Consider the following 22,952-nt stretch of genomic DNA (forward strand, 5'->3'; position numbering starts at 1 on the left):
CGCACGATCGATGCCTAATCAATATCCTCACGTCACATGTAGAACAATGGTTGTGCAGTGGTCAACGTGTTCGTTGCGTTATGTGGAAACACGAGTTAGATTCCAAACCATGGCTAGCGTAAGTGGTGAGCGATGCCTGCCCCCACCCCCGAACCCCCCCCCCCCCCCACTTCACCAACCCGCACTGACCAGCGTGGTGAAGTATGGTTAAACAACCCCCATGACAGAGAAGACCTAGGGAGGCCTTCAGAAGTGGATTCACAAAGCGCGGTAAATTGTCATTTATTTTAATTACTCGCCTTTTGCCCGTCCAAGGACGGGTGTGTTGCAGTAAATCTGAAACTTGCAAGCGAAAAGCAGGCCGCGACGTGATATTCATTGCATCAATTCGTGTGCAATTTGTAAGGGCGCGGTGACACAGACCTATTGCATTTAAAGGTTATAATCCCTTGTTCATCATGACGTCCTTTTTACTTTGATGTCTCAACAGCGTTACAGAGATCGTGTGACGTGAGGGTTCTGCCTTTGTAGTGAGGGTTGTAAGTTGACGCTGAGGAGGGGGAGGAGGCGCCTCGCCCCGCCATGTGGAGTGACGTCAGCCGCTAATTATTAGGAATGGGGGGGGGAGGTCCATTTGGAGCACAATCACCGCATGGGACTTACTTTGCCAGTACCTAAATGTGAGGATAAGTTTTTCCCTTTTCTGGCAATAAAACAACTGCGGAGCAACGATCACCATTCCTGCATGCCGAAGAGAGTTTTTAATCGGTGCAGGATTACCTGCTGCGACGTACGGATTGGGAACACGGGGACATTGACAAAGAAAATGCAAGGAAAGCTGAAAAGTGCGCAAAGAAGCGTGGAGAGGTGCATGCTTGGTGTTTGCACTGACAATAAGAGGAATGCACCGATCGGAGAACATATGCACGTTGAAAACATCGCATTTCCTCTATATTGACAGTCGACTTGGGCAGGACACGTCGCGAGAAGGGGATGCTGGCCAGTGGTCGAGACTAAAAACTAAAACTATTTTTATTTTGCCAGGTAAGGTCCACTGAGCTATTTAGCTATTTTTCAGAAGCGACCTAGCCACAAATGAATGATGTGCATTCATTACATTAACTTTCTTAAAACATCCTATTTATTAAAATCTCCCGGAATTTCTTTCCATATCCACCTGGAGATCGACGCCAATTCCCACAGAGACTCCCCGCCAGTGCGGGAGGGTTGGCAACACTAACCGCGTTGGATCTAAAACAACTATTTTTTTTATTTTACCAAAGCCCACTGAGCTACGTAGCTTCTTTTCAGATGCGACCCGGATATCACAAATGATTGCTCAACGAAGTGGCTTATCGTCACGTGGACATGTAAATGTGGGGGGAGGGGGAAGCGAAGGAGGCGGAGAAAAATCCACGCGACGAACGGGGAGAGAGACATGCAAAACGCCAAATATACAGCAAGTGTCAGGGTCGGGATTGAACCCACGATTTCCTGCATACCACGCGAGGTAGTTAACATCTCGCCACTTGTGACGCCTGAGTGATGGCAGCCAGAGGAGAGGAAGACTGCCCAGAGGACATCTGCCCCGGAGATGGACCCATGAAATGAGCATGTTTCATCGCACTGGTGGGATGGTCAGCGTCTCATGTGGGCCCTCATCCAGCAGCAGATAGATCATGACTGATGATGATGATAATGGTTTGTTATTTCATTTCTAGGTGCTGTCTACCTTTATGACACTGTCAACAGCTACAGGTCATGTGACTTCAGTTGACAGCCAATGGCACTTCTGGTACGAACTCATACTTACTACCAGTGCCATTCGGACACTTTGCAACGACGGCATTTAAAAACGACAACGGACACATATAAAATGTCACAAAAATAGTGCACATTTATGTCAAAACTAATAAATTACGGTACTTTATCAATCCGCTGCTGGATGAAGGCTTCCTCACGCTGCGTCGGTCATGGGATTCGTTCGACCATACTTCACCACTTTGGTAGGCGCGGGTCGGTAACGGGCGAGTGCGCGGGTGCACGGGGACCAGTCCAGGCATCGCTCGCCACGGCCAGGAATCAAGCTCTCGCGTGGCTGGGTTCTGAGTACGCAAACGACTGCGCCGCCGCTCTCCCTCTGCCCGATTTAAATTCAGTGCCCAAGCACTCACGGCTTCAAGAAGAAGAAGCCTTCAAGAAATGTTAAAATATATACATATCACCAGGACATTGTCACTGAGCAAGTATCCCATCAGAGTTCTAATTCCGAAGCCCATTTCGACGTTTGAGACGGCCCGGGACACTCGCGCTAATGTAGCCCCCAAGCGTGACATTCAAGTGGATTATAAGGAGCTTAAAACTCGAAGCCGTATTCCGCTCAGAAACGACAACCAGTGCCCTTTGCTGGAATCTCGCTACTCCCAGCGCTCGAGAAACTCGGGACTGTTTCTTGCCGTGCACCGGAGTCCCCTAGTGTCGATGGACTTCTCTTTCCCAATAACATCTGCTAAATCCAGCAGCGTTTGTTGAACACGCTGCCAATGAGACCCAGAAGGTTGAAACCGGTCCGGAGTTTGCATTGCTTGGGAAAAAATACTGCACGTATGTATGGAGAAAATCTTTTCCCTACCGTACGTAGGCAACCGTGCCAATCGGAGGAGCTTGATTAATTGTTCTTGGGGAAAGTAAATAAAAAGGCCGTTTGACTAAACCACATTTTATATTTCCCCACGAAATCTAAGGTCGGCTAAGCTTTGTGTTTCAACGGACTAGTGAGACTTAAGGTGAACAAAAAATATACAACGTCAATCCACATCTGTGCTCGTCTGTGTGCGTATCTCACGACCGCGCTAGCCGTGTGGATCGCGCGCAAACTCGCGATCAGCGCGATCGACGCGATCACTGTGCACGTTTTGACGTCGCGAGGGGGTAAGCGCTCGCATGAACACGCGCGAGAGGAAGGGGCGGGTGGCGGCGGGGGGGGGAGACTCACCTCGTTTTCAACACGTTTAGGAACTGCAGAATTTCAGAGAATTGTATCAGCCGCAAGGCCCTGAGAAACCGTAAACCTAGGGGGAAAAAAAAGACACAACACACAATTTGATTAGAACACAAAGTTACTGTCTGAAAAATCATATCTTTAGAACTGCTTTTTGTGCTTAATTTGTTGTCCTTCCCCCGCACCTCCGAATAGTACGGACTATGCACGGTGCGAAAGAAGTTCAACACACATGCGTACGTACGATAACTGCGAGGACAACTCTCCCCTCTCTCCACCACTGCAGCCTGCACTCCTTTAATGGAGGAGGAGGAGGAGGAATAGCAAAACGACACAATCTCTTCCTGCTGAATCTCCGTCATCGTGGCCGGCAGTAGCGGCAGACCTCGACATTGGCACGTAAGCTCCTGAATCATAGTGCAGCCATATGCAAGAATGGAATTGCAACCGGATGAAATTCACAAATGGTTCCTGAAGGTGAAACCGCCAGCACGCGGAGCGAAACGTCGGACGTCGCCGTGCCGGGCAACACGTGGTCAAACCCCGCGACGGCACACCTCGCGACGGCCTACGCGGCGGAGCTCAGCACAAACCACTCGCGACGTGGTTTTGACGCTGCCCCTGCACGAGTGAACGGTCACCGTCACGTTCATGGCGAGCGGCGGCGCTGCTCACCCCAGTATTGGAAGCCCTCGAGGTAGCGCTGGTATCCCCGCTGGCCCTCCTCCTTGTCCTGGCTACTCTCTTTCTTGACGCGAAACCCCTTCTGGTAGAGATCGCCAAATGACTTCTTGCGGCGAGGCGGCTGGACCGTGTCGGAGTGGCCACCGCCGCTCTCCGCTCCGCGGTAAACCAGCATCTTGCTGGAAATCATCGTCGCTCGCCGGCGCGTTCCCTGTCGTTTTTCTATTCAAATTTTTGTTTTTTTCACTTCGACCCGACGTCGCGACTGATCCCCACCGCGAGCTGCCGAATTAGCTCCGAGCGCCGTTCCGTACTAAAGCGGCCAGCCGCCGAGTGGAAAGCTGTGCTCGCGCAGTTTCCCGTCGCGTGAATGAGGAGTGCGTGGAGAGAGAGAGAGACAGAGAGGGAGACGGAGAGGGAGACAGAGAGAGAAAAATAACTCGTGCTAACCCCGCGTCGTTTTATTTGCCACTGGCGGAGTTGAGCGGCCAGTGGGGAGAGGCATTGGATGGAGGAGTAAGCCCCGGTTGTAATGTTTTAGCGGCCGAGAGAAGCACTAATCCAGGAGGCCAGATGGCTCGGGATCCCAGCAGCTGTGTTTATGGGGAGTGGTGTCCGTGAGGCTAAAAGGCTTTGGAGAGCCTTGTTTGTGGAAAGTTTCTCGTTTGTCGGGAGCGTCCGGTGCCTTTCCTGCGAGTGCCGCACGGCTCCCCGTGGTAATTTCCAGGCTGTGCCCACGTGCTTGGTTGGGCGCGATGTCCGACGTTTCGCTTCCACGTATCATCTGGGAGCTTCTTCGGGGAAACTGGATTGAGCGGCCAGTTTTCTGCATCCCCCGATTATACGGCAACGCGTCCGTAGATCGCGCTGAGCAGCACAGCCCGGCAGCCACGTCAGAGAGTCGGCTGCTTAAACTATTAAATTATTATTTGACCAGGTAAGGCCCACTGAGCTATGTAGCTCTTTTTTAGAAGCAACTTATCACGTGAAAATGTATATCAGCCAAATACTCAAAACACACGTTTCTCAATGTGGAGCGGAAAAAGCGGAAGACCCAGAGAAAAATCCACACAACCACGGGGACAACACGCAAACTCCAAACATACAGCAGCAGACGTTAGGGTCGGGATCGAACCCACGACCTCCTGTAGATCAGCTGAGCTAGTTAACATCTCCTAGCCACCGTTGCACTTTTGGTGAGCTCCACCATGGATTGTCATGGGAAATGGCTTTGAAAATGATGATTCCCGATCACTAATCCAGGTCATCGGATTGTTGAAATAAGTTGATATGACAATTAATTTAATCATTCACTTTGTCCACGAGAGCCACACGGAGACTTTTCTTCAGGAGGTTTCTCTGTTAGGGTTTTATCCGAAGATATTTTCAGAATCAAAATCAGAATCTGTATTTATACTGGAGGAATCCGATGATCTATAAAGCTCATTTTCACGGGTGTCCAGAAGGCAGGGTTGAGCGAATGATGATGCATGTTTATTATACAAGTGGGCGGAAACCGGAGCACTCGCAGAAATCACACACACGCGCGAGGGAGCAACGCTCTATCCCCGTACAGATGGAAAGAGATGGCGATTCGTCCGCTTGCTGTACTGCCTTCTCCTGGCGAGCTAGGGTATGGCACTCCCTCGACACCCACGGGGAGGAAGTTTCACAACGGTTTGTGCGGTTATACACCAACACTCGCTAGCTCCACAGTGCTAGCAGCCACGTGCAGAGTCAATGGTGGTTGTCCGATTGGTCGACTCACTTGTGTCATAGGAATGTGGAATTTCCACCATTGGCTCCAGCGCTGTGAACAGCACATGAGCACATGAGCACATGAGCACATGAGCACATGAGCACATGAGCACATGAGCACTGCCTCAACGATCGGTTTGGCAAGAGATTGCTTTCGCTGCTGATTAAGACGCTCGGCGCTGTTGTCAATCCACTGCTGGATGAGAGTTCTCCCCGTGCTGTGGTGATTTTTTTAGTTTTTACCAAACTTAACCACGCCGGTCAACTTGGGCTGGTGAAGGCGGGCAGCGTAGACGGTGTCATAGTACAGTACAACAATAGGTTTTTTTCCTGCACCGCCCTCGACTGACAACGTAGCCCCTGATTCTTGATCACTCTTTGCAGACTTGTCCTAAAGCGTGCTGGGGAGGGGGGGGGGCGAAATCCCTCGGGTTTGTTTAACGAGGTATGAGATTCGCGGGACATTTAGTTTTCCCAGAGTTGCCCTCGTGTAGGGGTTACCACCTGTCCAGGTTTGACCTGGACGTGCGGCAAGCCTACTCACCACTCCGTTTAACCCGGAGAGTTCGCAGGAAGGCATCCGTGTGGGGGTGGCGGATTCATTTGATTTGTGCCGAGACCTGGTGCCGGAATTGTGTTTTTATTTTGCGTGAACTTTATTACAGGCTACTGCAACAGTTCTGATAGACCCAGGCCAAACCGAGAAAAACAACAATAAGAGAGAAACACGTCCGGATTTTGTGTGTGGGGACAAGGTGGCAACATTACAGGAACAGCCTGCAATAAACTCCGGCCAAATCCTCCAATCAGATTAAGACGCTAATCTGCTTTACGGCACTGCCGCCTGGGAGGCCGGTACAGTCCATCCCCTGCGTTGCGTTCACAAGCGAAAGCTGGATTAGTGCCGGCTCATTCTCTTCCGAAGAAACAAAGAGTCGGTGGCCAGGAGGGAGGGAGGGACGAACGAACGAACGGGCGACGGGACGGACGTGGGCCTGCCAATCCTGTCCGTCGCCGACCTCCGAGTCAACTGTGAGGGTTGGTCCATCTTGGACATGAAATAACTCTCTCCCTTGTAGTCCACACACACACACACCACCCGCTCTCTCACATGCAACGGCCACCTACGACACAAACTGACTTGCCCGCCCGTCAGGCAGAGATGACGTTGCTTTTCTCAACGACATTTAAGCAAACCTCCTTATGGCGCCTAATAATCGTGAGCCGAAACGCACTCGTAAGAGCACAATCCCGCATGTCTCGCTCAAGTCGTCCAGAGAGGACGTCGGAGTTTCAGTTCAGATGTCCCTCCGAGCTCCGTTCAGAATCAGAATCTGTATTCATCCTCGAGAAATACAATGAGCCGTGAAGCTCTTTTGCACAGATGTCCAGTGGGGGCGGGTCAGAAAATTACGGCCACAAACAGTACAAAAAACGATAGGAGAGCAAAGTGTAGGAATGGTAACCAAATAACTAATAAATAAATATAAGCGAAGGTTATAAGTAAAAAATTGCATAAATTCCACTCTTTGGACTGGTGCCAAAGAGTTTGGGTCCGTGTCATTTGTCCAAAACAAGTCAAAATGTTTTGAGATTCGCTCTCGGAATCAACGCGTCCTGCCAGCTGTGATGTACGGATTAGGAACACAAACAAAAACAAACTCGAGATTGAAAACCAATTTCTTGACAACTGCTGATTGTGCTTCGTTTGTTGTCCTTCCCCTGCACCTCCGCTTAGCACGGTACATGTGTACTATGTACACAGGTAGAACTTCTCTCGCACCGTATGTAGCCGACCCCGCTAATCGGAGGGTGCGGATAATGGGATGAAATCAATCGCGCTGTCCCCCGAGATACACCGAGTGTTCAAATTTTAGACAGCTCCTTTGGTTGCACATATTAAATATCTGCAATTTAATAGCGTGCTGAAAATTGTTTTGTTTTTTTAGTTTGAATTAAACATTACAGGAGAAGTTCTAATGCGCACTGCGCCCGAATTAGATTTAGCTGCGTCCGGAGGTTTTATGAAACACGAGGACACCTCGCCATGCACTGGCATGCATCGGACATCGTTGAACACTACGATGGTCGTCATCGCCGCTGTCCGCGGGTGAAGGCCTCCTCAAGCCGTGACCCGTCGGTCAAGAGCCCGCGAGGCAAGATTCCACCCAGCACCTCCGCACCACGAGCTGAACTCATCACTCGGGCGCTTACCAAGTGTCGACTGCCCCTACTGGAGATCTGTGAAAAAAATAGCTTCATAGCTCATCGGATTCCTCCAGTAGAAATAAATCTTCTGATTCTGACACTCGACCACTGGCCGTCATGGCCTCTGGCGGTGCATCCTGCTGACGGCCCATTGCCAATCCACTGCCGGATGAAGGCCTCCTCCCTCCTCCCTCCCACGACGTTTCGCTCGTGCGGGTTGCTTTGACCGTACCTCACCACCTTGTGTCAATACGGGTTGGTGAAGTGGGCGGCACAGGGCCGGGTCACATGATCAACTCGCCACTGACGGTTGTGCCGGGGCCTGGAATCGAACTCGGGCCGCAGGGTTTGCGCCGCACCACTCCACCCCGACTCGCTGAGAAGCGCAATAATTACAAAAAAAACCTTCCACGACGCTCTCTTTGCGATGTGTAATTGGGCCTTCTCGACCAATTGTGTAGCGGCACCGCGCGGGGCGACGCAAACCTCATCCGCCCCCGGCTGTCATGAACCAAATACTTTGTTTTCATCACAGTCTCACACGGCATCAATTAAATGCTTGTGTCAATCAGTGTGTGTTCCCATGTGCTTTGTGCCCTGGTTAAATATGCATGCGAAATGCAATGAAGCACCACGAAGCCATCTAAAGTTTGTGTATTATTCATGCGTCCGATGGTGTAAGAACATAAGAAGACAAGTCAGAATAAGTTGACGTCAACATGTTGTGTGCAGTTGCACGAGGCAATGTGACCCGCTGTTGGATGGGATTTGTGTTTCGCGATGAAGGCAACCGTATGGGCTTACCAAGCCAGCTCCTGTTGAGGTACACAGACACGAACACTGGAGGTACGGTGAAGAAATCCACGATGGAGTTCACCTCCAGCCAGAACCACAGCTTGTCGTTGGCTGCGATGAACTGCACGGGCACACGGAGCAGACCCGAGCACCCCACACACACCGCACACGCACCGCACACGCACCGCACACGCACGCACGCACATGCACGCGCACAGACACGGCCATCACACACGCTCGCACGCATGCTCACGTGCACACGTGCTCGCACACGCACGCAAGTGCACACATGCGCAGACCCAGGAATTACACACACACACAGACCCGGGCATCCACACACACACACACATGCATACGCACACAAATCCCGACATCCCCCATACACACACGCTCACGTATGCATCCGAGCGTACACACACGCGAGCGCACACACACACGCAAGGGTTGAGATTAATTTAATGAATTTTGGAAACAAGTAATCAAAGTACAGTAGCTTCAATTCCAGCAAAAGAGAGCTAATTTAAATTAAGACTGAGATTGTGTGTGTGTGTATATCCGTGTGCACGTGTGCGTGTGTGTCCTATATGACACGGCGCGCGGATTAATCAGCGCTCCCCCTATGTTACAGGCATAACTGTTTATCCATCATTAAGGCACGTATAGCAAGTAACGACTTAATTCCCGTTTCAATGGGGGGGAGGCTGCTTAGCAGGGAAAGGTGGACCGCGGTTGGTGGCTGCTTGTGGGAACTGGCATGTGATGAACCCGGGTGTAAGAGGTGATCAAGTTTCACGTTTATTTGTCAGAATTATCAGAATGGTTATACTGGAGGAATCCGATGAGCATGTAAAGCTCTTTTTCGCAGACATCCAGCAGTAGCATTCCATGTAACCAGCGTGGGAACTCGAGGGACCTGGGGACAGGAGGTCTCATTTGCGAGAGAGGCACCGGGTCACCAAAATGACAGACGCAAAACTAAATAAAGTGACAGCGTTGGAAGCAAATGTAAATCTGGCCAAAGAAAACTGCGTGACATGAACAATCGTAAATATTTCCCCAGACGCGGGTCGAAGTGACGTAATAAATCTCCCCCTCCCCTCCCCTACGCGTAAGGTGGCTCGGGCAGATAATTTTTTGACCGTTCAGAGCCACGACAGCCAGACTGAGCTGCGAGAACGCTAAACGGACGTTGGGTGGGCGACTCGTGAAAGGGGCACGGGCGAGTCGAGCGCAAGCGCGGCGGCTGCGTCTTCTGCCTTACCCGCAAGCCAAAGTAGAGGAGGAAGAAGATGTTGAGGCCCATGTCGAACTGCAGGGTGGTGTCCTTCTGGAAGTAGTGGCAATCCTCGATGGGGCTGCGGAGACGACACGCGGGCGCGCGGGACAGGACCAGTTGGCTCACCGCACGGACGCGCACAGCGGCTTCGTGGCATTTCGCAAGCGAAACAAAAAAAATGCTTGCGACGAAAAGTGACGATCACTGACGGCACGTGCAAGCAGAATGAATGATTGCATAGCGAAAAAAAAAAAAAAAATCGAGAATTTCAGAGATCTACAACCGAATGATTATGAATGTGCCCCATCTCGCAAGCTAAGCCTGGCTATTCGCGCTTGCGTGGGTGACCAACCACCAGGGCTTGCCAGGGGTTGTTGGTGATGGGGCTGTGAGGTTTTGACCTGCAGATGACAGCTTGCGACTATCACCCTTTGTACGAGGCGGTGTTCTCTGGGCATTACAATGGTCCTCCCAACGCTCATCAATGGAATGGGCCAAACGTCTTGAATAAGTCATTTTTATTGTAGTTATTGTGCCGAGTGCTTTGACACAATAACTACTTGTGAGAGAGCGGGTGGTGTGTGTGTGTGGGTACGACTACAAGGGAGGAGTTATTTCATGTCCAAAATGGACCAACCCTCACAGTTGACTGGTAGGGTGGCAAATTGCCCACATTCATGTTCATTTACAGGAAGACAGATTTAGTTTATTACAGCGGGAAGGGCCCAATAAAGCTGGTACGCTCAATGTCATGGGCATCCTGTGACTGCTGCAGCAGTTATAAACTTGCCACGTCTGTTCATCACGTGACAACTTTCTTAATTGTCTGTCTCTAGCGGTGGAGTGTTTACGACACACGCTATTTCCGCACGCTGATCTGACCCAAACATTTCAGTGCGCATCATAATGTCGATTCACCTTCTAATTTCCCACTCGAATGACTTTCATAGCACATCCATTTAATTTGCATTGCGACTCTTGGAGCCAACAGCGCCAATGTAATATGGGCAAAGTGCCAATGGAATCAGTCGAAGGTGGCACGCGTGGCCTCGACGTCAAACAAACGATCAAACCAAAAGAAAAAAAAACATCTAATTTGTGACGACCGCTGGCGAGTACAACACAAGCCACTAAGGTAGCAGTGCTTCCCACACATTGAGTATTCAAAACGTTGGTTATCCTACGGACAGTCACTCCTTTCGGCCATAGTATGGTGTAATTCCCACCGCTGGCTTGGGCTTTCTGTAGGTGATAAGTGCTGCACTACGCTTACGTGTCCTCATCGCGATTCGCAAATTGCCTTCGATTGGTGAAGTATGGTCAACGGATACATTTCCACCACCGGCTCTGCAGGGCCGTGAATGGGCAATGAGCATCACCGCGGTGCTCATCTGAGTAGGAAATCTCTTTGGAGTAATTTTTTTTTTATTATTTCACCACACCATGGTCATCATCAACTCAAAGAGCAAACCGAGGCATGGTTAAAATTCCTTTTTTTTTTAGCAAAATCCAATTTTAAACTCTGGCACTCGTATATGCAAACGAATAAATAAACGAGACATTTGCAAATGTGTGGAAATGGGGTTTGCGCAAGGTTTTGAATATCACCGGGGGAAAAAAATGAATAATCAGCAGAGCTGTGCATGCAATTCCAAGCGCTATGTTTGCAATGAATCTCTCCGCCCGCGTCGCCGTGCTAATAATCCTCCGGCAGCCGTTGCCGTCAGACGACATCAAATTTCTGTTCCTAATGAAACAACCTCTCCACTGACCCTCGCTCCGCTGTAGATGCCACGGCGAATATCACGGCTCGCGCGAGCACGCAAAGTGACGCGGCGTGTCAACGTCGGCGGCGTCAGCAGCAGCAGTGATCTACCCACTGCTGGATGAAGGCCTCTACGGCAAGACAGAGCGTATGCCGAGTCTCATTTTAATGGTTATGGCTGCCAATGTTGAAGTCGCTAACATTAACGATATTCTGTTTTCATTACGGGATTTAATTACTTTTGTCAATTCGCGTGATTAAAATTGGCATTGTCGTTACTTTGAACGTAAATTCATAAATGTTGCAGTGTAACATCAATTTAATCACTCTTACCCAGAAACGCCAATCGATAACATGCACACTGTGGTCTGTACACGCGGTCACATTCACACTGCGTCGTGACTGTGCTACACGAAGCTGTAAAGGCCTTTGTGGAATGGAAGGGCAGATGTGCTGCTGCGTTTGGTGAGAACAAAGTACGAGCATCAACGCTCCGGGTCGTTCGACCGACTCCGAGTAACCATCGCCATCGGCATGGCTTATCACGCCACCGTCGATATCTGCACCCGTCGCGGTTTCACCCCCGCCATGCCAATCGACCTGACAATTTAACACGCGACTGACTTGATACCGCGAGCGATGGAGCTACGCATAAGCAGACCGAGCGTAAAGCTTCAGCGTGCCAAAGTAGCTTCATGAGCGCCCCGGATCCGCCAAAGAAAAAAAAAAATGGGATGCAATAAAATATGATCTCGAGTTAAAATCCCAACAAAACATAAAGAAGCCAATCTTGTCCGCATCTTTCGTGTCTGCAATTCCTCTCATTATCTATCTCTTGCCTACAGCCCATCCGTCATCTCACATCTACATCCCTTGCCGAGACCTCGCTCGATTTGCGACATCTTTGGCTCATCTGTGTCGCTCCTCCTAACTGCGTCTCTGTCTGCATGTCTCTCATCTCACTACGGCAAGGGTCTGCATCCCTTCTGTCACCTTACAAGGAAAGTTTGCAGGGGGGGGGGGGTCAACAGTAGCATATGCTTAGAGCCCCCAACGGTCCAGCATCAGCGGTGGGTGCCGTTATAATTCTGAATCGACACGGCGGGATTCTGTCACATTGCAGGTTCATTGAAAACATAGCCACACGGTGTACCGAGAGTACGCAGAAGGGCATGCAGGTGCGTTGTACACACACACACGCACGCGAAATCACTCGGGCACACGTGGTCAGTCTATGCACACTCACCTCGTCGCACTTACACCAGGAACAGGGTTTCGGGTAATATTTCGGGAGGGGGGGAAATAAAACAAATGAGCCTACCACCTTGCAATGTTATATATATGCACACACACATATACACACACACGCGCGCGCAATTTTTTTCCCCGTTTAACCAGGCGAGAGCTCAAGAGACCAGGAAAGCGCCTCACTTGCACGACAGTAACCTGGCTCACCAATATGACGAGCAGAAATTAAATGAGAGTCAAGCGAAGGCAGCAATTGTTCGGCTCCTTCAAGAGCGAACAATAACAGCAACCCCGGCATGCTTTGCATGTGAGGGCCTGTGTGCAGGCATTGTCATTTTTAGTGGCTGTTGAAGTTCTTCTTCAGCTGGAGAAGAAAGCGCCCGAGAGCGTGGCTCTCTCCACGCGATGTCGGGTCGGTACCGCGTGTCGTTCGGAACGATGTACGACGGTCCGCTCCTCATTGCCGGGAGCCGTTTGAGGAAGTGAAAGCGCGTTCGCAGCATGCGGAGGGGGAACGTCGGAATTCAAGTGGCGGACGTCGTGCCGAGCGACATGCGATACAACCCAGCAGCAAAATCCTACGGGGTCATAGAACTTCAGTTTAGTCGTAAGAGGTTGGCCAACGCCTTTGGTCTCACTGTCAATAAAGTAACATACGTCCTCGATTGAATGATTATCTACCTTCGATTCCTTAATTGGTAAACAGAGCAAATTTAACAATAATGAGACGACTTTTAACACTCGGCATTTTTCGCAAACGGACTAAAGTTCGAGTGCCATTCGGTGCAATGTTGCGCATCCCAACCCCATGTGGTACGGGCGGTAAAGGTTGGATTTGTGAACGTATCTGTGGGCGGTTAATGGCTCAGGGTGGACATGTGACAGTGGGATAAGTGACGTTATACTCTACGCTCAGTTTACGAAAACCGTTTTCTTGGCTATGAAGAAAAATCTAAGGAAATGGAGCTCACGGTGCGGTTAGGCAGAAATTCTGGTGATGAATTAGTGAACGTTTCAAATAACCTTCAACAGGGCTCTTAATCGGAAATATAGGAGATCCCCTCTTATCCGTGGTTGTATGGGGGCACCTATTATTATTATCGGCGGGGTTATTTCATTCATTGGAAAGGATATAACCCTGCGGATAATGGAATTAATTTGACTCCTCTTATCTGTGGAAAGATCACGAGTATCAGTAAACTGATTTGCTGTGCATTGTGGGTAAAACCGCGGACAATTGTAATAAATTAGGCTGCCGATAATCGGAGTTTGACAGCCCTACAGCTGCCATGGATAACTAATGGGTAATAGGGCCGCAGAGAAGAGGAGTTCTCCTGTACATGACCTGTGACCGCTGTTTAAAGGGGGCCATGCAAAAACCGAGGGGGAGGTCAGGGAGGGCACGACACAGTCAATGTTAAACAAACTGTACCCTCGCGCGCATTTTGAGGACGGGCTCCAGTGCACCTTCTTAAATTGCCACCGGCGTTCAATATCGTGCCATGATTTGAGTAAGGAATGCTTAGCCGTCAATATGAGTGGGGGGCTCAGGCCCTCCCTCACTACCCATCCCGCCCGCTACGTGGCTGGTAATCTAAGTTTCAGTGGCTGTGTCGACCTGTCAATAAAGGCTCTCCGAGTCGGCTACACCATATTGGATTTAGAAACAGCTTGAATCGCTGCAATATCGCAATTGCAGCCTGAAGACCGACACAGCGGAGAGCAGGGGAAAGAACCCACAGCGATGTTGTTTTAGTTCTTCTAATAAATACCACCATGGGACATTACAAAGCCCTCTTTGCTTTAAATGGCAAGTGATGTGTGTCAACAGCCAGAAGCCTGCACCACCCCCACCCCCCCCTCTCTTCTCTGCACCTGCTATTCCGACAGATGACGGTCGTGCATCCGAAATTGTGAATGTGAATAATACAGGGGGCAGGCAAATTCCACGACGTCATAATCACCTTTGATTGAATGACCTGAACTACAGCCGCTTTGTGAATCCACTGCTAGATGAAGGCCTGGCCACCCCACGCCGCGTCGTCGGCATCACGGGGTGGGGGAGCAGCGGGGGATTGTCCATACTTCCTTTATTTTACATTGCACCCCCCTGCCCCCCCCCCCTCCCCACTTAAAACCCTCACCCCTCTCCCGGTGTCTGTGTGATGGATGAACTTACTCGGACGAGTCGATAAAGTAAATCACCAGAGCCCCGATGCTGAGAAGGAAAACGAGCACCACCTGCGAACAGCCACGGGGAGAGGAGGGGGGGGGGCGGTGAGTTGGTGGTGAGTTGGTGGTGATTTGGTGGTGAGTTGGTGGTGAGTTTGGGGAGTTTGTGGTGAGATTAGGGAGTTGGTGGTGAGTACGATGACGACGACAAAGAAGCAGAGAGGGGTGGGAGGGTGCAATGATAACTCTAACAAATGTTTTGTGCGAACACTGATCCATTGATCCTTGGCGATAGAGGAGCAGTCTGCAATAGCTTTCCCACAACGGGAGTGGGGAGGAGGGGGAGGGGATATAAATATGCTAAATGGAATGAAAATTTAGCGGTGAACATTAACGAATGTCCCCCTTCATGGACACTGAAGACCACGTGACGGCTCCATCACGTCTTTCTGTCAAGCTGTGCAGCGCCGTAATTCGTGTTTATTTTTTAAGTGCGGAAAATGCCCAGGACGGAGCTTATCGGATGCGTGGTGCCTACCGGTATGAGCTTAGGAAACTAGCGAAGATGATTGTCGACGTTTAAGAAGATTACCCGACTATTGTGGACGACTGCTTGTTATTAGGTCCATGAGGGGCATCCCGAAGACAGAAATTTCCTAAATCGCCGGTCCCAGCGTGACCCGGCTGATGATGCCGATGACGCCAATGACATCACCAGGCCCCCGCCTATCACCCCCCGTCCAGCGGCACACCAACGTGAGACAAGTTTTTTCCCCCCCTCCGGGTATTTTCGTGTTTAATCCGAATAGCCGACACTCCGCCGAGTTAATGAAAGGAGACTCGGCAGAGTAATCGATTTCTCGAAGGATTGGGAGAGGTCCCAGCTCGCAACAAAAAATACCCGGATCGCCAGCGCGATGACGAACACGGCGTGACGCGGAACGGCCCAGGGACACCGCGGCACAACTTAAACGGGCCCCCTTCGTCGAGCAGACGAGATCCTGGGGGGACAAATCTTCTTAGCAGTTAATTTGCTAACCTGCGAGCCCGTGCCCTTACGTCGTCACGGATAAGCGGCGTAACACTGTACACAAAACGAGCATGTAAATTCATCATCATCATCATCAGCCACGATCAATCCACTGCCGGATGAAGGCCTCCCCCAAGTCAGTTGTTACGAAGAAACTGAAAGGCGGCAGCTTCATCACATTAGATAATGCAGCATGTACTTGTTTGTTACGAGTATTCATAGTAATTATAATTATATGAATTATAATAATAGAAATTATAATAATTATAATATCAAATAATTGATAGCCCTTGGTCGGTCCACTGCCTCCCCCATAACATTCCAGATATGGGGGTTGTGTTGGCCATACTTCACCACGCTGGTCGGTGCTCGTTAGCGAAGGTGATGGGGTGGGTGGGGGGGGGGGCGCACTCAGTGACCGGCTCAGATATCACTCGCCACCGATGTCAGCCGTGGCTGGGAATCGAACTCGGTGTCGTCAGGCTGACAGTGCAGTGCTTGAACTACCACTGCACTACCACTTGTGCCCACCGGCTTGCAGAGGCCGGGGTATGTCCGTATCCAAAGATCAAGGTGTCATTCGTGACCAAAGCCCTTGATGCTGTCACACTTTCATCGCTGTGGAGGGCGGGGGGGGTTGATGATTGGTGGCTGGAGCAATGCCCCAAGTTGAAGCCACTCGTTTCCCAGTGTGTGTGTGTGGGCACCGAGAGCCTTGCCAAGGCTCACCCGCCTTTACCCACAGACAGATGACCCACGGTCCCACTGCACTGTCGCGGTTGCCATTTTGCCTCCTTGGGAGTCGCAATGTTGTAGCTATTAAATCAACTATCATCACACTGTTAGGAAACGTAAGTGAGCTTGAGCTGGACACTCCGCTAGAAGGGACGGTGATGGCCAATGGCCATGAAGGTATTAAGGTCGCACTCATTAGACACAAAGTGCTCGCATAAAATGAACTGAAATACCTTTCCGAACTCGTCGAGGAGCATAAGTGATCACGCCAAGTCCGCTCATCCTCGCAGCAGTGACTTTGGCTAACCATCGAACAAAGACGGCCACCGCATCGCGCGCTTTTAGAAGCGCTTCTGCGGCCTTCTGGAATGCTCTTCCTTCCGATATTAGGAAGCCACTGGAGGCTATGTACTTTTCAATCGAGATTAAATACTCATTAATTTGTGATAATTGGTTTTTTACCCTTTTATCTGGCAACAAAAATGACACATTTTTTACGCCTTTTGGCGTCATCTGGTACAACACCATGTGAGACTAGGCTCTAAGAAAAGCTGTCTCGGGTGTGGACCAATCAATTTCAAGGACAGTGCATACATTATCAGAGTTGTCTTTTTGTTTGAATTCCGACAGCAGGTATTGTGGTCAATGCAAACATGACTCCTTGTAAAAAGGTGTCAGTTTTGTTGCCAGATAAAAGGGTAAAAAACACATTATCATATTTTGCTACTGGCAAAGGAGGTTCCAATGGTATTAATTTGTGTTTCGTTTGTTGTCCTTCGCCCGCACCTCCGATTAGCACGGGTTGGCTACGCACGGTGCGGAAGGAGTTCGTACAAGAATAGCGATTGCCTTGGAATGGAACACGTCCGAGTGGACGCCCACTGGCGAGATGGAGCGACGAAGTGCCGGTGCGAGGTGGATCATTGCATCGTGGGATGGTGGGAGCTGGCAGTGGCTAGGGGAAGCCTTCATCCATCCCACAGTGGATTTACCATGAATTATACTACTGCTCCTGCTGCGGATAATAATGCTGCTGCTTATGATGATGATTATCATAGTAATGGGAATTGTTAATTTAACTTCAATGCTGTTATTGGTGATGTGTGTTATGGATGATATTCCCATCACTTGCGATGCACCGCATGGACAGTGAGCTTGTGAAGAAAGGAAATGCTGTGTACTTTGCGTGCAAATCTACAAATTTTTTCCATTGGAAAAAAGCCGCAAATAGCGATATCTAAATTTGGGCTCACACCCCACGGTGCCTTGCAAGGAAGCGATTGGCTAATTGGCATATCCTTTCAGCCTGAGCAATCTGTCAAGCCTAGGCTGCAATCACATCTCGAACAAAGTAGACTAGATTATAATATTCAAGAGTACAACATATATTTTGTTCCATTGGCCAACGAGAGGGTTTTTGGTCTATGTGCAACCGACACTTATCTTGGGGTCATGGGTGAAGTGTGCTGCCCCAAGGGCTGGCTACGGCTGCTGGGCGATCAATGGAACTTCCACAAGGAACCACAAACAGGAACGTGAGTTGATCTTTTTAGTAATTTTTTGTTTCAAAATACGTTTTTTTTTTGTAATCTTCCCCAAATGTTATCCTGCTCGTGATATCCGCGTCGCGTCATGCGCCGCAGAAACCATTCGGAACTTTTGCCGAGCAGTGCAACCCTTCGTGTTAGAGAACGGTCCGTGGAAAGCGGATATCACAAAGCTACTTCTGAGACCCCTTCAAAGTGGCCGCTAGGCAGCACTTTCGCACCCGCTCTACCGGGGGAGATTCATGTCCGTTGCATGACATTTGCGCCGATATTTACTTGGAGCTGGAATTTAGAAAAAAAAATGAAGTGCAAAACCAATTTTAATGCGCAGCCATTGGTGACCGGTAGAGACCATTACGTGGGAATAGAATGTAGAGAGGATACATTAAATGGAATGTGAAATAAAGTGAGTGGGCTGGGCAGGACACGTCGCTTAGAGGGATGGAGGCTGGTAGCTGAGGTTAATGACAGGGCAGTAGCCAAAGGAGAGATGGAGTGATGACATCAGCCCGTATACAGGATCTCAATAGATATTGGCGATGGCGAAGACTTGGGGAGGCCTTCATCCAGCAGTGGATTGATCATGACTGATGATGATGATCAAGAGGCCGAGGACCACAAATGACTTTCATCGCTTTGTGATTCCCAACACAGTCTCTAATTTTTACCTTAAAGATAATGACATCATCATTATCATCATCGCGACGACGACCTAATATTTCAATTTGGTTCATTTGCTCTGAAGAAGGGATGTTTGGCCAAAACGTCGCCGATGATGTTTCCTTTGGAGGCCACAGTGCCACATGAGTCAGGGTTTCCTCCCACGCGTATAAACACTCATTCATTGGCTGAAGACATCTTAATTCATAGAGGACTGCAGAGCTTGGCCAATTGTTGGTGCCGGCTAACCACCCGGTCGCCGCCTTCCAGCCCCTCGCGTAGTTCCTCGGCGATGGCGAGAGATGCAATTTGCGTGAACAACGCTACATAAAACTAAACGACGTTATTCAGGAATGCGAAGGTTTATTTTATTGTATTTCATACTCGCACATCACTGGCATCGCAGCAGCGGGGGCAGCGGGGGCAGCTGCTATCGCCAAATAAAACGCGGGACCTTCGCAAACGGGTGTTGGCGGGTGTGTGCGCGCACGCCCACGCCACCGTGGATTGCTCACCAGCACGCGGCCGGTTTGCGTCTGCGCGGAGATCATGACACCGGCCCAGTCCTTCACCGAGGTCATCCAGCCGACCTCCGAGTCCTCGGCCTCTTCTCGTGGTCGGTATGTGCCCTCGGAGGGAGGCGCTCCGTCGGCTTTTATCTTCTGTAATTCCTGTCGCAGCGAGAAGGAGCAGAGGGAGGGGAGGGGAGGGGGGGGCGCTTTGTATCAACGTGACCTCCATCGATCGTTTAACAGTGGACAAATTACGCACTCTGGGCTGGAAATGCGATGTAACGGTCATTAACGAAGTGGAGCGCTTGCCGACTTGACCACCTGAGTTCGATTCCCAGCCACGGCTGACAACGGTCACGAGTGACACCCCCTTTACCGAGGCGCACTGCCCGGTGTGGTGAAGTATGGTCAAACAGCCCCCCGTGGCAGACACGGCATGGGCAGCCCTTCATCAAGCGGCGTGCTGGCTAAGGGCTGCACGCTTCTACAAATAACTTACAACACTATGTCAACCCCCTGCAGGGTGATGACCTCCCTCACGCTTTGTCAATCATAGGAGGTTGTTTGACCATACTTCACCATGCTGTGTGAGTCGGTGAAGTAAGTGGCGGTGGTTGGGGAGGGGGGGCGGGGAGCACCTGGACCAGTTCAGACATCACTCATTGCTGATGTCAGACGTAATCGGGAATTGAACTCCGTTCTCGAGGTTCGTAGTGCAGGGCACTATCGCCGTGCCACCACTGAGACACAAAGCAGCCTTCCAGCTGGAGTGCAACGCACGTTATGACATCTGTCATTTCCACACCTCCGATGAGCGCGATTGGCTATGTACCGCGAGAAATAAGTTCAACGTTCGTACACGTACATACAATTCATATTCCACCGTTGCATCCCAACCGCGTGGAGCGAAAACATAATGGGACTTCGTATTGACAGTATAAACACATAATGGCCGTCCGTGTAAGTACATGTCACGGCAATCGTATTGACCATTCAGAGAGATGGGCCTGGGCCAGACGCATCGTTACTGTGACAGATGGTGGCACGTGGACGAGACCGATGACGGAACGTCAGTCAACTGCAGCGGACTCGCCGAAGAAGACCCCAAACGCACGCCCGCCACGGAGACGGAGCGATGGAATAAAGAGCTCTGTTGCTCGGGAGCGACGGATTGCGGCCAATGCAGGACGAGGGATTGTGACGGACTGGAGAGGGCTTCTCTCGTTACGCGTTCGGTCCGTGGGCAGTGTTCATCCAACAGTGATAACTGCATTTCAAATGGTAATATCTTAACATATACCACTCCATATTTCCATTCTAAATATTTAATTAAGCCATTTCATCATGTAACTTGCATTGTATTATCATAAAAAAATATAAATTACCGGTGTAATATTACGCGTGTCACAGTCCCTATCGCAATGCTCCAGTGTTAACTTCATTAAAAGGCAGAACTGAGACGCCGCATTCACACGAACGAGCCCTGGCGCTATAGTTCAGTGTGCACTGCGATCCGCATCTTTTCATTAAATCAATTTTCACTAACTAATTAATTGCACAAGGAACTTGTATGGAAGTTGCATTGAATGGGTAACAAATACATTTCCTGTAAATAACCTATGCTGAGTAACCTTTTACATTTTTACCTTTTCTCAATTCCCCAGTGGATGTAGGCCTCCACATGCTCTGTCACTCACAGAGTATTTTTTGACCATACTTCACCATGCTGGTCAGTGCGGGTTGGCGAGGGAAGGACGTGGAGGGTTACCCAGGATCGGATCTGATAGATCTTGCCACTGATGTTAGCCGTGGCTGGGAATTCATCTCAGCTTTCCAGGTTCGTGGCACAACGTGCTAGCTACCGTCCCACCACTCAACCAAAATTAATGAGTGGTTGATTAAACAAAAGTTATGGGTAGAGTGGTGGCGCCGCAGTTCGCCTACCGCGCTATGAAGCCAATGACCTGAGTGTTATTTTCAGGCATGGCTAACAGCAGTGGGCGAGTCAAATGTGAACTGCTCTTCCTGTCTGTCCACTTCACCGACCTGCGCTCATCAGCTTGGTGAAGTATGGTCAAACAACACCCATGACTGATGGGGCGTGAGTAAGCATTCGTCCAGCATTGGATTTACAAAGGTAAGAGGGAGTGGCAGGTTCAGAAGTGACAGGTGAAGGAATCAATATAATTAATGATAAGAACAGCGATCATGGATGATGATAAAGAAGCCAAAGGGGAACTGGGCAGGACAACTCCAGAGCGGAGACGGCGCGACGAGCTGCAGCAGCGAGACGTCGTCACAGGAGTGTGAGGCCGCGACTGGGCAGGAGCAGTTCAGGAAAGCAATGGAAGAGCGTGGGCGAGAGACCTCTGCCCGGTAGAGGAGGAAGTGACAACGCCATTCCGCACCTCCGATTAGCACGGTTGGCTTCGTACGGTGCGACAAAAAGTTCAACATACATACAAACTGCTGCCAGTGACAATTTGTACTGAACAATTAATTCCGATTATCACGGTTGGCTACGTACGGTGCTAAATTTCGATGTAAAGCTTTCGTGACTGCAGGGATTCATCTTCTTGGTTCTTTCGGTAAAGTCACGTAGAATGGAAATAATAAAATAATAAAAATAAAACATAATAAAATAATTCTCACTACGTTTCGGCCACAACGCAAGCAGCCGTCCTCAGGTGAAGAATAGGTCTGTCGAGAAGACAGAGTCAGACTGTGGCCGAAACGTCATGAGAATTATTTTATTATGTTTTATTTTTATTATTTTATTATTTCCATTCTACGTGACTTTACCGAAAGAACCAAAAAGAAGTTCAACAAACATACAACAATGAGAGCAAACAGCTCAGCCGCACTAATCGGGTACTGGAGGGGAAAATATTGAAGCATCATCGCAACGTTGTGTTTCAAATTTTTGCGCAATCAGCCCACACGTTGGACTTTTAAGTAGCTCTGACCACAAAGTGAATGTCGGCGGTCCAAGCACGATCAAAGTTAGTGTGAACCGATGTAAGGACCGCCAAATGTTTGACCTTCTTGCTGTGGCATGATGATGCTGGTTGTAATTACCCGCAAAACGTCGTACTCGAATTGTAAATGCTGCGGGTTCACTCTCCAGCACACCGATGTGCTGAACTCATAAATAATTGGCATCTTTTTGGTTGACGTGACACACCTTACTAATTGGCTATGTCGGGTGGTGGCAGATTTAACAATATATATATTTACGCGATCTAACCCAACAAATCCCTGATGTATGACGTTTACCTATTGCTGACAAGTGCAAGGATAAGAATATGTGATTAGAGGCTGCTTAAATGCCTCAGCGATTTAAAGTGCCTGAACATCTTCATCTCCATTATTCCAATGCCCAGCTGTCGTTGTTGTCATTATGTTTGCTGGGCCTCGGTGACCCACTGCTTGGCAGCTGTCCCAGGTGAAGGCAGCACCAGCCTGCAAGTGGCCATGCGTCTGCCAGTAGGGCAGAGGCAATGTTGATCTTGCTGTTTTGCAACTAAGCCATTTGCGAACAAATGTTTGCTTCATTTGGAC

At 49.8% G+C, this 22,952-nt stretch overlaps 1 protein-coding gene and 1 long non-coding RNA gene across 2 annotated transcripts in view; one reads left to right on the forward strand and one right to left on the reverse strand.

The window, feature by feature from the left end:
* Positions 1 to 19,359, forward strand: part of LOC144720536 (uncharacterized) — a 49,890-nt gene extending 30,531 nt beyond the window's left edge. The window contains exon 3 of the long non-coding RNA XR_013585773.1: positions 17,469 to 19,359. This is a non-coding gene — a long non-coding RNA (uncharacterized LOC144720536). The remainder of the gene's footprint in view (positions 1 to 17,468) is intronic.
* Positions 1 to 22,952, reverse strand: part of LOC144720535 (calcium-activated potassium channel subunit alpha-1-like) — a 98,234-nt gene that overhangs the window by 69,732 nt on the left and 5,550 nt on the right. The window contains exons 2-6 of the mRNA XM_078597321.1: positions 19,395 to 19,550; positions 14,915 to 14,976; positions 9,708 to 9,801; positions 8,456 to 8,567; positions 2,996 to 3,071 (exon numbers count right to left, since the gene is read on the reverse strand). Of these exons, the coding sequence (XP_078453447.1) occupies positions 2,996 to 3,071; positions 8,456 to 8,567; positions 9,708 to 9,801; positions 14,915 to 14,976; positions 19,395 to 19,550 (500 nt within the window). The remainder of the gene's footprint in view (positions 1 to 2,995; positions 3,072 to 8,455; positions 8,568 to 9,707; positions 9,802 to 14,914; positions 14,977 to 19,394; positions 19,551 to 22,952) is intronic.

The sequence above is a fragment of the Lampetra planeri genome, chromosome 9 (genome assembly GCF_965212315.1).
Source record: "Lampetra planeri chromosome 9, kcLamPlan1.2.h2, whole genome shotgun sequence".
Lineage (NCBI taxonomy): Eukaryota > Metazoa > Chordata > Hyperoartia > Petromyzontiformes > Petromyzontidae > Lampetra > Lampetra planeri.